This window comes from Spathaspora passalidarum (genome assembly GCF_000223485.1).
Source record: "Spathaspora passalidarum NRRL Y-27907 unplaced genomic scaffold SPAPAscaffold_1, whole genome shotgun sequence".
NCBI lineage: Eukaryota > Fungi > Ascomycota > Pichiomycetes > Serinales > Debaryomycetaceae > Spathaspora > Spathaspora passalidarum.
In genome coordinates, this window is record NW_006767425.1 from 220,418 (window position 1) to 234,801 (window position 14,384).

The 14,384-nt window shown below is 34.3% G+C and overlaps 4 protein-coding genes across 4 annotated transcripts; 2 read left to right on the forward strand and 2 right to left on the reverse strand. All coding sequences in view use genetic code 12, as the record gives it.

Moving 5' to 3' along the window:
• Positions 1 to 119: 119 nt before the first annotated feature.
• SPAPADRAFT_63949 (ubiquitin-binding SDF ubiquitin ligase complex subunit) lies at positions 120 to 2,173 on the reverse strand (the record flags this gene model as incomplete). The annotated part of the gene is made up of 1 exon (XM_007372066.1): positions 120 to 2,173. One exon carries the CDS (start codon positions 2,021 to 2,023, stop codon positions 176 to 178), a length of 1,848 nt encoding a protein of 615 aa, XP_007372128.1.
• Positions 2,174 to 4,576: 2,403 nt separating this feature from the next.
• ZPR1 (zinc finger-containing protein) lies at positions 4,577 to 6,139 on the forward strand (the record flags this gene model as incomplete). Its single annotated transcript, XM_007372067.1, has 1 exon — positions 4,577 to 6,139. One exon carries the CDS (start codon positions 4,600 to 4,602, stop codon positions 6,082 to 6,084), a length of 1,485 nt encoding a protein of 494 aa, XP_007372129.1.
• Positions 6,140 to 6,761: 622 nt separating this feature from the next.
• On the forward strand, positions 6,762 to 7,294 carry SPAPADRAFT_57782 (uncharacterized protein; the record flags this gene model as incomplete). The annotated part of the gene is made up of 1 exon (XM_007372068.1): positions 6,762 to 7,294. A coding segment is annotated over one exon (220 nt), but the record flags the coding sequence as incomplete, so codon positions are not given.
• Positions 7,295 to 7,381: 87 nt separating this feature from the next.
• CCH1 (Cch1p) lies at positions 7,382 to 14,314 on the reverse strand (the record flags this gene model as incomplete). Its single annotated transcript, XM_007372069.1, has 5 exons — positions 7,382 to 8,319; positions 8,353 to 10,887; positions 10,984 to 12,680; positions 12,747 to 13,270; positions 13,442 to 14,314. The coding sequence occupies 5 exons, from the start codon at positions 14,312 to 14,314 to the stop codon at positions 8,099 to 8,101; spliced, it is 5,850 nt and encodes a 1,949-aa protein (XP_007372131.1).
• Positions 14,315 to 14,384: the final 70 nt, after the last annotated feature.

Sequence of the window (14,384 nt, forward strand, 5' to 3'; positions counted from 1 at the left end):
TCCATGTTATTACAAACATGTAGTCCTCCGTGCTACGTACCAATTAGAAGAGTTAGAGCATAAATTCTCTTCACTGAATACTATCGCCAACTTGCAGAGAAAATATTTTACAACTTAAATTCCTAATAGTAATTATATTAAACCCAATACATAAAACCTAAATAAATAAACCAAATTAATCAAAAAAATACATTTTAACATGACCACTTTCCAATCCAGCAGCAAATCTTGAATCGCTTAATCCAACACAACTTACACTTGAATCATTACCAAAAGTATGTAAACATTTCCCATTCTGTAAATCCCAAACTTTAATTAATCTATCATGGGCACCACTAATAATTCTAAATGTATCAGAATTGATCGACCAAACTCCTTCAATATGACCAAACTGGGTTCTAATACATTTACCAGTTTGAACATCCCATAACTTTATGGTATTATCAAGTGAAGAAGTTAAAAGATGGGTGGGGTAATTTGCTGGGAGTGGTTCGTGTGGTTGGTCATTTTGAACTGAATCAAGTAATGGAGGGTGTTGTAAATCAGTTTCTCCTTCACTTTCGCTTCCTGGATCATCTTCAACTAATGCTTGTCTGTAAACAAATGGAATCACACATTGAACTTGTGCAATATGGCCATTCGAGCTAGCTCCACCAAATACACGTAAACATTGATTGGTATTCATATCCCACATTCTAATTGTAGTATCGTCACTGGCACTGAAAAGGGTATTAGAAGCCAGATGGATCTTGACACAGTTAACCCAATCAGTATGACCTCTTAAAGTATAACAAGTTCTTGAATCCACGTGCCAAATACGTACAGTATGATCAGCAGAACCCAGGACAATGGATTTGTTGGAGAAATCAACCGATACAACAGCGTCATCATGACCTCTATAAGTAGCAATACATTCCCCAGTATGATAATTCCAAACTTTAATGGTAGAGTCCAACCCACCGGTAATTAACTTTTGGTTATCAAATACTAATGATCTGACACCTTTGGTATGACCAGTGAGTGTTTTTAAACATTCCCCAGTTTCGATTTTCCAAATTTTAATGGTGGTATCATAAGATCCCGTCATTAGATACTTTCTATTAAATTGCAAACATGTAACTCCGTCAGTATGACCAGTGAATGATTTGACTGTATATATACCTTTACGCCAATTCTTTTCAAGCTTATAGCGTTCAGAATAAACTGCTTTCCAGGGACGTTTTCTAATAACTGGAGGAGTAGGTGCAGGTTCCTTCTTAGCTGCTGTTATAGCTGTTTTAACAGCTGATGCTTCTGAATGTCTTCTTTTTATAGGTCTAATGTCGTCATCTTCTTGCATCTCACGTGCTCGCTTCATATGCATCAAAGGTAATCCCCATCCACAATTTGGGCATTTTCTATCAATATGTTGTTCACACATATGATGCCATACTCTATCGTCGTCAGCTAAACTCTTCCACTTTCTCAGAACTTGAGCGGCATTACATAATGAACGACAATCTAAATAACATAAGATCTTAAGGGAAATTTCTTGGGGTAATGCGGATATAAAGTCAATTCTAATTAATGAGGAGATTTCTTGTGATAAAAATGACAACTGTGGGAAACAACATTGGCTTAGTAATCCTTGCAATATAAGTTTCTGTTGTGGAACTGGGGCAGCGTTAAAAATGGACCAAACATGTGATATAGCTTCTTGGTCCCGGTTAGGCAATCTCTCTAACCGGTTCTGAATATCCTTCATTTTAATATCGTCAGTAAGTTTGTTACATGTAACATCAGGGTTATGGCGATAACAATACTTGTGGAAATTGTCACGAGGGATTAAATTCTGGTTACTCAAATGAGTAATCAAAAAGGGAGTAATGGCTGAATTTTCTTCTTGTGGTTGTTCAACTTGTGTAGTCTGTTCCACTTGAATATCAACTGTTTTGGTTGAAGTGGGGCTATTGTTCTCTTTTTCCATGATGATTGATTTATTTTCTAGTACAGGCGTTATTTGTGATGCTTCTAGGGTATCCATCTTAAACACAACAGACTGGTTGTAGTGGTAAACTAATTAATAGTACAAATAATACGTTGCAGTTGCGGTTGTGGTTGGTTATATACAAATGTGATGAATGGCTCCGATTAAGCCGCTTGTCTGTGTGGTGGTGGTACAAGAACAATCAATGATAAAGAAAAGAAAAGATAAAAGAAAAAAAAACTGTGGTGTTTTTAACAGCGGACTTTTTTTTCTGACATTGTTTTCTTCTGTTTTGTTCTATTTTTTGTGGGATGGAAATGAGAACCGAGAACTTTCTATATGTAACCTTAAATAATTGTGGTGTCTAAAACTATGGCGTCTTGTTAATCCACATCGTCTAATACTATTCAACTCCGCGTTCCATTTCCATATTCAGCGTACTACTTCTTCACTTAATCTAACTAGTATAGCTGCTAATATTTGATGTCATCTCTAGGATTTTTATGATCAAATATCACGTGAACTAAACTCTGCCTATTACCGAAAAGAGAATGCAAAATTTGGTAAGCCTTTTCTTGCATAGAAAAAAAAAATTGTGGAGAAGCCAATGTAACTCCGCCAAGTAGTAGTTTTCTTGGTTCTGGGTTGGTTTTACTGGCTTAATTAGAACTTAGCTACTGAATCCTAAATTGGAAACCTTAGACGACACATTTCAATTCTGGTTATTTTTAGCTGACCTGAACTTTGTCAACAGTTGCCAATATTTCCACACTAATTAAAAATTTAGTCAGATATTGCGCAAAAAAAAATTTTTTTTCACCGCTAAACTTCCCTAAAGTGGAAAGTATTTGCGGAATTATATATAGTGGGGCGTCACCTTTCACTATGGGGCGACACCTTCTTTGTCGGCACAATGAACCGACTATAGCCTGATTTAGGCAAGTGCAACACGCGACGTGTAATTAATCTTCTGTCGGTGAATCTTTATTGTAAATTAGCTATTGTGAACGTGGCACAATTGTTATTTATGATATATTGTAGGTACTATTTTGGGAAATTGCAACCTCTTTGTCCTACATTGCTTTCTATTATATCGCCGAATAGAAGTACCACTTTAGGAATCGCAACACATTAGAACGCACGGCATAACTAGCGGGGTAGCTGTGGACCTGCTGGTTTAAGGGCTGCAAAAAAATATTGGTAAGTTGCATCCACAGCTTATGTGGCTCTAGAACTAAAGTTCGCGTTTATAAAGTCTCGGAATCGTGACTAGAGTTGCTAACCTTTACTCTCGCGAATTTGTGTGTTTATGTTCTTATCTTTTAGCGAGAAGATTTATTCTGCTGAAAATAAACTTTCTCATCTTACGGTTTTTGAACTTTTTATTTTTGGTGATTGTAGTGCATAGCTGAGTTAAGCTATGGTGCATAATTGGTCATTCATATTGTCGTGCGCTTGAAATAAGTTTGGACGTACTTTCTACAAAATTTATATATATATATATAGTGTGTATTTATCATAAAAGTAGGTAATTCCAAGTGTAAATTATTTAGCGTGGAAACTATCATAGTCAAAAAGTGTCCATATTCAATCGGATAATGTATTTTATTCTTTAAATTTGAACTATTTCCATTCATATAGTAGTTTTGAGCATACTTGATGAATTAGAAAGGATCTATTAAACAGTTTCAACGGAATTAAAAAAATACAAATTTTGAGTACATCAAAAGTTCCCATTTGATCGTTCGAGAGAGCAAGATATATTATTATGTTTACTTAATAGACAAAAATCGAGAAAAGTACCAGCATTTTTACTCTTGAACGGAGATTGCAGATTATTTCTAATGAAGAACACGTAGTTTTCCGAGATAACAACCCGAGATAACAACTCAGCAATGCTGTTGATGTATTTTGTTCATTCTAATACCTACAAACTCCTTACATCAAGATCAATTTCTTGAAAATCCTTTAAATTTGTGGCACTATCAATATTGATAACAAAATTTTCATCATACCAGCTAGACTAACCAGCCAAGAATAGCAGGCATATGATGTTGATCATCAACAATTGGAGCAACAAATAAATGTTCAAAAAATATTGTCGTGTTTAGAAAAGGAGAACGAAGTAAGAGTAATGACATACCGCAGTGTTGTCCATGTTCAACTTGCACCAATGAACTTCACATCGATTACCGTCTGCAAGCAAGGTAAACTTCTACATATATTTGTACCAACTCTACTTTAATAAAGTACTTGTGAGAAACAGTGTCCAATAAAGCATGTATTAAATACTCGTTAAAATAAATACGGGCCCATACTAGTGTATAATCACTGTACTGCTTGATCAAATAAACTTGTAATTATATTTCTAACTTGAACTAATAGGTGGCACATAAGACTTCAGCAACCTCAGGGGTTGAGTACCTATACATTTCATGTAATACCATGTAATAATTATATTTATAAAATAGTTAATTAGAATATTTTTGCAACTAAAAACATAATGTGCATTTGGTAGCCACTTTGAGAAGCTTCTCGAATCTTCACACAAAATCTATCTCATCAAAAAAAAATCTTGAAAAAAAAATGCAAACTATTTATATCGTGATTAGTCAGGATTCTACAAAAAAAGAATGGATCATAGCGAAGATTCACATATTGACAAGAAGCAAAAGGTAGAAATGTCACAAGAACAAGAAAAGGAACAGTTATTCACTACTGTTGGTGAACAAGCTCAAGAAGTTGACAATGAAGTTAGACAAACAGGTGCATTTGATGCCCAAGGTCATCCCGTTCAAGAGATTGAATCATTGTGTATGAATTGTCATGAAAATGGTGTAACTAGAATGTTATTAACCAAAATTCCATATTTCAGAGAAATCATCTTAATGTCATTTGAGTGTCCACACTGTCATTTCAAGAATAGTGAAATTCAACCAGCTGCTCAAATCGCTGAAAAGGGATCAAGATATGTTTTCAAAGTTGAGAATAAACAAGATTTCAATCGTCAAATTGTTAAGTCTGAAACCGCCACTGTTAGATTTACCGAATTGGATATTGAAATTCCGCCTAAAAAGGGTCAATTAATTAATGTTGAAGGTATTTTACAAGAAATGATTGAAGATTTAGAAAGTGATCAACCAGAAAGACAAAAGGTTCAACCAGAAATATATGAAAAGATCAACCAAGTGATAGCTAAAATTAAATCTTTCATTGAAGCTGAACCAAACACCTTACCATTGACAGTCACTATTGACGATCCAGCTGGTAACTCCTGGGTTGAATATGTTCCAGGTTCAGAAGAACATAAATGGAGTATGTATGAATACAATCGTACTGCCGAACAAAATGTTTTCTTGGGTTTGGTTTCTGCTGATGAAGTTGCTCAACATAAACTTAAGGAATCTCAAGAAAAGAAACAAGCTACTGAAACAAATGTTTCCTCTACATTATCCAATGCTCCTCACACTACTGGGTTCATTTCTGATGCCAGTGAAATTGAAAATTTTGCAAACGAAGTTCAAACATTTGCAGCCACTTGTTCATCATGTTACAAACCTTGTGAAACACACATGAAAACTGTTAATATTCCTCATTTTAAAGATGTTATCTTAATGTCTACTGTATGTGATCATTGTGGTTACAAGTCAAATGAAGTTAAAACTGGTGGTGCTATTCCAGACAAGGGTAAGCGTACTACTTTGAAGGTAACTGATCCTGAAGATTTAGCTAGAGATATCTTAAAGAGTGAAACCTGTGGTATGAACATCCCTGAATTAAACTTGGATTTAACTCCAGGTACATTGGGTGGTAGATTTACTACTATTGAAGGGTTATTGACACAGGTTATGGAAGAATTGCATGGTCGTGTCTTCACCCAACTGTCTGACTCTATGGATGAAGAAACCAAAGCTAGATGGACCAGTTTCTTTGCAAGATTAGAAGATGCTGTCAGTGGTAAGATTCCATTCACAATTATAATGGAAGATCCATTAGCTTCTTCATACATCCAAAATGTCTATGCTCCAGATAATGATCCAAATATGGTTATTGAAGAATTCGAAAGAACTTTCGAACAAAATGAATCGTTGGGTTTGAATGATATAAAGACTGATTAATTATAAAACTAATGTATAAATGCTTATAAAAGACCTTGTAATATACCTGAAGAGGCTGCTTTTTTTTCTATTTCTCAACTGGAGTCTAACACCCTTGCATACAAAATGGCAAGATCTTAGCTTCTTGCTGGATGTTTTGCCGATATGTACATGTGTCAACGGATATATTGTATCCTCTTAGTAACACTGCCTTCTGGGAAATTGCTTTTGGTCAGATTAAGGATAGATCTGGCAGCCAAATTTTTATCCACTTCATGCAGGATTTGTGTTTACCTTAACTTTCTTTTTTGCAACAACCTACCACATATTCACCAAGGGGTGAAAATGTTTCCGGTTCAGAATCGTACTTTCTTTCAGTCCAGGAAAAGGGTTTTAACTTTTCCCGTTCTCCCCTTTTTGTTTGATACATTATAAGTCTGTTCCTTCTGAGTTCTACTAATCAACTAAAGATAAAAAAAAGCAGCATGCAAGATAAGACCATTTTATCGTTACCCGATGATATTCTCAATCTGATATTCTCCCATTTGAATCAAGCTACAACTTTAATAACTATGTCAGTAAGCAAAAGGTTTCATGAGGTTGGATTAAAAAGATTGTACCGTTCTATATATTATCGTGGTGACAAATGGCCTCCTCTTTCACTTAAAGCTGAAGCAGATATTCCATTCCATCAAAACTACACTATTATCAATAAAAAGCAACAATTAGACAAATTACTTCTTCTGAAACACATGGATTTAGTCAAGTATGTTTTATGCAAAAGTGAAGATCGGGAGTTTAGATCGAGTGTTTTTGGTAAATGGCCCTGGATTAAAGTAGACTTGGAGCAATGCTACTGGAAAGATGAATCAGCTGGATACACGGATGTTGTAGTCACAGACTTTATCAAAGAACTCCCTGTTACTAATTTAGCACCTTTGGAACAAGATAACTATACCCTTAAAAGTTTGATTGTCATAGTTGATGAAATGTTGTCCACCGAGGTTTTGGAAATGGTTCCTCGAATGAAAGCACTTGAAAGGATCAAACTTGTTGGTCTGTCAGAGTACGCATTCGACTGTTTTAAATTTACCCCCAAGACTCCCTTGAAGATCAAAGGATTATGTTTATGCTTCATTGGTGTTGATGTTGTTGACTATTCGAGAATCTTAAGATTATTTGATATGAGTGTAATTACAAGTTTTGAAAGTAAATTACACTGGCTTTATCTGAATGTGGATCATCAAAACCAATTGACTTGGTTAATGTTCAACTTACCAAATCTTAAGAACTTGGCATTTGAAACATGTAGGTTTATGTCGTTTGCGAATGTTATGAAGCCTTTGCAGAAGCACACCTTGGAAAAGTTGTATATTACATGTCACCAGCTTCCTCCACTACGTGAGACTCAATTTCACTATTGCATGGAAGATCATGCCAAATCTCTCACTCATTTTTTTCTTAGTAACACCGACCAAAGACTTTGGACTTTTGAAGAGTTTCAAAGGATATACAAAAGAGGAACATCCAAGGATAAAGTTAAGGAAGTTGAAATAATTGACAAGTTTTTGCTGAGCGATGTGTCCTATCCTAATTTACGTTACATTGTCATTGATCGTGATTGGTATGTAATCGATCGAACCAAAAATGGTTTTAAAGTTGTACCTATGAATTAAATATTCTGTTTTGCTTTGTGGTATTTGTGTGTTGGAGTTGATATTGGTCTTTCTTTCCTTTAGATGTATTTGGGTGATGTATTTTTTTTTTGATTGCTGAGAGTGTCTACTTGGTCTTCTGTTTTCTTCGGTATTGTTTTATTATCATGGGTTATTATGCATATTGAACCCTTTTTCTCACTTGGCTAGAGGTATATATTAATATATTGTTGTTCTCTCTTTTACTATGAATCGTTTGTCTGCAAAAAAATGTAGAACTTTTTGCAGACAAAATATAGGTATTGCCTTAGATTCATTGTAAAAATCTATCACATACAAATACTTCCTAATAAATTCTATTCTATAAAATAAATAATAACCTATTCATCAACTAAAAAAGGCGAAGTCTCTTTATCATCATAATTTGGTTGAATTGATAATTTCGGTTTAGTTTGAACATGCACAGGGTAGTCAGCATAAATTGCTGAACTTCTAACTTGTGGAACATTATAATCACTAATGTCATCACCAGTAACATAAATCAGTGGAGGGGTATTGATTCTTAAATTCTCATTAGTCAAATAACTATGTCGCTTGACTTCTGTATCAAATGCAAGATTAGTATCTTTTATACCTAGCTTCTTATCCTTTTGATATTTCCATCTACATGCATAACCACCAATAAGCTCGTATACCCTCTTAGTATGTAATCGTTTAACCACTTTTTGTAGTAATAATCTTCGTTCTAAATAATCAGTTAAGTTCAAACATTGTCCTGAATCAAATGCAATGTATAAAGGTAATTGCAATAATAGCCTTGTAAAGGAAATTCCTGGATCGTTATTTAGTTCCATTGTGACCAATGCTTCTTCAATAAACATTTCATATTGCCTTCTTCTGGTTCTGATCTTGTCTATATCCATTGAATTCATTGTAGCTTCAATTGCAGTAAAATCAACTGACACATCATAGGGATCCATACTATTTCTAGTTATCCACTGTTTACAAAGTTTAGGAATTGTTAAATCACCAGAATACAAGTGGAATGATAATGCACCATCCAATTCTTTCAAAACCTTAGGTAATTCAATTGGTTTAATAAAACCTGTTCCTTCAGGATCAAACCTTTGCCAAGTTCTTTTAAACTTTCTAATCTCTTCACGTTGAATCAATTGGTTATAATTCGACCTATGGTTGATATAACTGAAACTATCCAAAATCAACGAAATAAACATATTCAAGAATATGTACATTGATATAATAGTCCATGCCATAAACAAAATATACGCATATTGCTTGTTCCCACAATCATTATTATCGAAATTTGGCTCACTCGTGCAGAACGGTCTTTCCAATGTAAAATCATTCATGATTGAATTCCAACCTTCGCCAAAACTGCATCTGAAAAGCAACACCAACAGCTTAGGAACAGTTCTAAAGTTTATATTACCTGAACTATTTGGTCCAATTTTGGTTAATCCAAAAATTTGGTTCATAGCAATTGCAAACACTAAGAATATAATTATCCAGGTGAAACTTAATGATATGATCTTGGGCAATGAAGCAGATGCAAACCTTGCTAACTGATTCAATCTATTACTTCTGGGGATAATAAATATCAATAAACCAACAAGGAACAACTTGTTAAAATTAATAAATGTTGAGCTTGGGTCAACCAAGAAGCCAATAACTGTAGTTATAAATGCTCCTAATGCAACAAAACAGTTGAATATATTCCACTTATATTGTAAGAATGACCTTCCTTGTGCAATAACAGTCATGATACTATTACTTAAGAATATAATCGATGTTATCATATACATCAGCTCTCGGAATATGATTAACAGGTCTGGTGATGGCCAACATTCCAACATCAAAGATAGAGCGTGGAAGAAGAATACCACATTGATAATCCTAGCCCATTTAACTGACTTTTCAACAGTCATATTATAGCAAAATTTTCTAAAGGCAGAAAACGTCTCTAGATTCTTTCTCTTTGACGGTTTGGTTTGAACCAAGATTTTCTTTACTTGATACCAAGCAATTTGATCAGTAGTCATATATGCTCTTCCTGTTGTCTTTGAATAATTACTAATGATAACCGAAACAAACAAGGTCAAAATGAAAACAGTACTTAATATATTGAATAGTACCACAAAAACCCCATTGAATGGACTAGCATCCTTAGAAGGTGGACTTCCTACCCCAGTACTTGCCATTACATTCGATAACAAGTCGGACCACCCTTCCAACGAAGTGATTTCAAATAAGGTAGCAAATGAATTTGCAAATCTATTAAAATGTAATTGTGGGCTGGCATATACGTTAGGGCTAACAATTTCCCAATTATATACAACACTTGGATATTCACCAAGGCACAATTCTTTTGGAGATACTCCATCGGAACACACACCTAATCTTCCGTTAAATACATTCAATCCCCAAATAGAAAATGGAAACAATAAACAAAGTGATATTATTGCTGCATTTATAATTTTCCAAAATCCTGAGATCATGGTATTGTGAAAATTAAGTGTTGCCGTTTGACTAATGGTCAACAATCTCAAAGCTCTAAGCGCCTTTAAACCACGAACAATTCTCGATAAGTTTCCATCATTGTTCAAAAATGCAATCACTTCAATCCATAACGAAATTAATACAGAACAATCTATTAAATTCCAGGAAGATCTAGCATATGCATTGGGTGTAAATACAAGTCCATCTGCAATTACCTTAATCGCAAACTCAATGGTAAACAAGATAGTAAATGCCAGTTCTAGCCAAAAAGTCCAGTTAATATTCCCATATTTCAACACTTGTTCACGTCTAAAAATTGGTGTCATATAACATGCACTGATCACTAAACCCACGGTAGCAAGAAACATAATTATAACGAAAATCTCGGACAACCTCGGAAATGGTACTACTCCATCTATACGTTCTCCATAGCTTGGCTTAACTAATCTTTGACAAATACGACGAAGTCGATGTCTTGGTCCAATGATATAAAATACATAGTTGTACTTTGGATTGTTTTGAAGATACTCATTCTGTCTTTGAACTAAAGACTTACGTTGCAGAAGAATTTCTTTTGCAAAATTGGCAGGACTAAAATCATCTAAATCTTCTGTCCTTGTAATATCGTCATAAAATGGATTATTTAATTTGGCTCGATAGTATGAAAGAGTGAAATATTTCTTCCAACTTTCACTAGACTCTTTTATGTCATAGTTGTCCCTTTCCAAAAAGTCATTCACTGCATTACCACTGAGCAATAAATTAATTACATCATGTTCCACATCGTTATAATTCTTGTTCCTTTTGAAAAGCTTTGTCTTTATCTTTGTCAATAATCCAATTTCATGATTTATATTCTGAATCTTGTTTGTCATATTATCAATAAACTGTAACAATTGTTGTCTTCTCTTACCTTGTTCCGAAACCTCCAATGTGTCTGCAATAACAGCAATGAAAATATTGAATATAATCATATTACTCAAAATAAACCAACTAATGATAAGAATTGCTCCCAAACATCTAGATGAAGTAGTTGGGGCATATTCTTGCATTGCGTACAATATATCCGTCCAATTTTCAGTAGATGTGATAATATATAATGATATGAATGTAGCGGGTAATGTATGCATCGAAAATGAAACGTTTTCAATTTCATCCATGGTCATAATTCCTTCAAAGAACCTTGCCAATATAATACTTATCAAGAATAACAATATAAAGAAGAACAACGTCAAATCAAAAATTGCCTTGAAATTCCCCATGATTTTCAACCAAAGATTTCTTGTAATTGAAGTAAACAAAACCACTCGATAAAATCTCATAATTTGGAAAACAGTCAACCAATAGTATGCCTGTCCTAATCTGTCCTTTACTGGTTCAATAATAATAATTGATGTGATAATAGCCAAGAATAAATCAAAACAGTTTCGTTTAGACCTAAAAAATAATCGCCAATTTGGAAAATGTATAACAAGTCGGAATATAATTTCAATTAGAAACGCAAGGGTAAAACTTGCTTCAAATCTGTATAGCAAGTGTCTTCTTTGGTCGCTCATCCCATTCTTTCTAAAACATTGAACCCATAAATCGGCAATAATCACAAGAATAAACATAAATTCTAATTTATAGTACCACTTAAGAAACACATTTTGATTCTTGAGAAATTCAATTCGCTTTTCATGAGGCTCACTGTGTCCAAACAAATCAAGAAACCTTTTATTCTGTTTCTCTTGTTCGTGTTCCATTCTGGTAACATTGAAACTTGTAACAATAACGGCAATGAATACATTAACTAACCACACACACATAATAAATATACAACCAATGAAAAATAACGATGCGGCAAAATTATCTGACTCTATAGTATCATACATTATGTCCGTGAACGTATTTGCACTAATCACAATAAATATCATTTCCATTGATTGCAAAATATTATCAAAATTAAGTGTTCCATTGTACGGATTTTCTCCACTTACACATCGTGAAAATTTTGGACATGTGTGCCCTTTGATTTCATTGGAGGATGAGCCATCTCGTAATATATATGGTTGTCGAACTCCATTCAAATCAAGATATGATCCACAAAAGTGAATCTCGTTGATAAAAGTTTCAGTTGGATCTGCTGGATTTGTCCAGACACATCTTCTAGATAATGAAGATTTGAATGATTGCACACCAATTATAGCCCAAAAAAACCAAAAGAATGAAATGAATATTGCAACATCGATTAACTGTGGGATGGCAGCTTTACATGCTTTCAAGATAGTGTTGGTACCCGTAGTCAAATTAAGTAAACGTAAAATACGTAAACAACTTATAGATCTGAATATCATTATGTGATGTTCCCTGTCATAATAGTTTATAGATAGGAGCAATGAAATCCAAAAGGTTACCATCGATATAAAATCAATTCTATGCCAACTGTTTCTAAGAAAAGCTCTTCTTAAGTGAAGTTTTTCAGTAATTTCAGGGTGTGTTTTCAAGAACGTGTTCTTCGAATTTAATAACTTGTTTGGAGGTTGAGAGTAATGCATATCTGATAATGAATCTTGCCTATGATGCAGTGTCATCCTGTATTTTGCCTTTATATCAATTTGTTCTTCAGCACTACTATAATCAGGAGAGAAATTTTCTTCTCTGACATAATAGCTTGTATCTTTCCTAGGATTCAAACATGATTTAAACAATGTGAATAACTTTATAATATAATGAGAACTGAAGTACATATTTCTGAATTCATTTTCAGGATAAGTCAATCCTAATTCTTGGTACATGATTTCATCATCAATGAATCCATAAGCTATAATTTTTCCAATTATTTCCAAGGTATAAATGAAGTTAATTAACATAAGCGTATAATCAGCCCAATTGTATCCGTCATATATATATCCTCCAATTTTAAGTGGATTCCATTGTCTATAACTTAATAAAGCAATCTGTAATACTAACAAGAACAAAAAGAAGGAATTTGTGTATTTATTTTCAAATACTTTGTAACAAAATTGCCGGATTTTTGATTCTGGTGAGAATACCTTAACAGATTTACCAAACAAGTACATGGTATTTGTTGAAATATGCTTATGTGGTGGGTGTAGATCGCTTGTAATTTCGTTAGTTTCATGGGTATCTGCTTTAGGATCTTTAAACGGGTTTGTTTGAGATGGTAAATCTTGTAATGAAGAATTAAACAATGATTGTGGAACTTTTAGGCTTCCTCCATCTTGTGTAGTATCTTGGAATCGTGCACTCATTGGTGTACTAGGCATAACAGGACTGGCCATGGGACTTTTCAGCTCATCTTTTGACTTGTCTTTTGGTCCTGTACCCGCAACTCTATCTGATATTCTTGATAAAACATTAGAAAACTTGATAACTGGTGTAGTAGGGGGCTGGTCGTTCCATGATTGTGCTTCTAGGTGGCTATGGTCATTCCCACTTGATTTTGATTTGTTGTCGAAGATAATTGAAGATTGATCTTGTGATCTTATACTTTGTCTTCTTCTAAGATTTTGCATGGGGATATTGAATGTGAAATCAGAAGGACTTCCTATTTCCAGATCGGCATCTTCGTGCCCCGTGTCAGTTTGTTTGTAAGGTACAGTGACGGGGAACCAATTTGGATCATTTCTGTCGTTCCCTAACGCGTAATCAATACCTTGCCGTAATTCTTCAACATCTTCATCATTGGTATGGTCATCATCTGGAGATGGAGAAGGACTTGATGAGTCACTCTTGGTGACTATGTCATATGCAGTTTTCTGTTTGCCATACAGACTCAGTCTAGTGTGTAGTAAGGGAGCTTCACTTGAACTGTTGTCGATGGAAGATTGTCGACGTGAGTTATAAGTAATACCTGAAGATGATCTGCGGTGCAGTATATCATGATGTAGTAGTGGTATACCACTTGAAATACTTCCCTGTGTGTTATGAGTAGGGTTTATGCTTGAGGAAGGGTAAGGAGAAGTTAAATCATCGTAGTAGTTAAAATGAAAGTCTTCTAGTATTTGATCTTCGTCTTCTGTCGGTTGACGTATTATTATATCAGGTTTAGTCCCTTTAAATATGTTATTATCCATTTTGGAAGTCTATTATGTCCTAATTCATGTGTAAGGGTGAAAGAAGTGTATTAGATCTGTATCTTTGAGT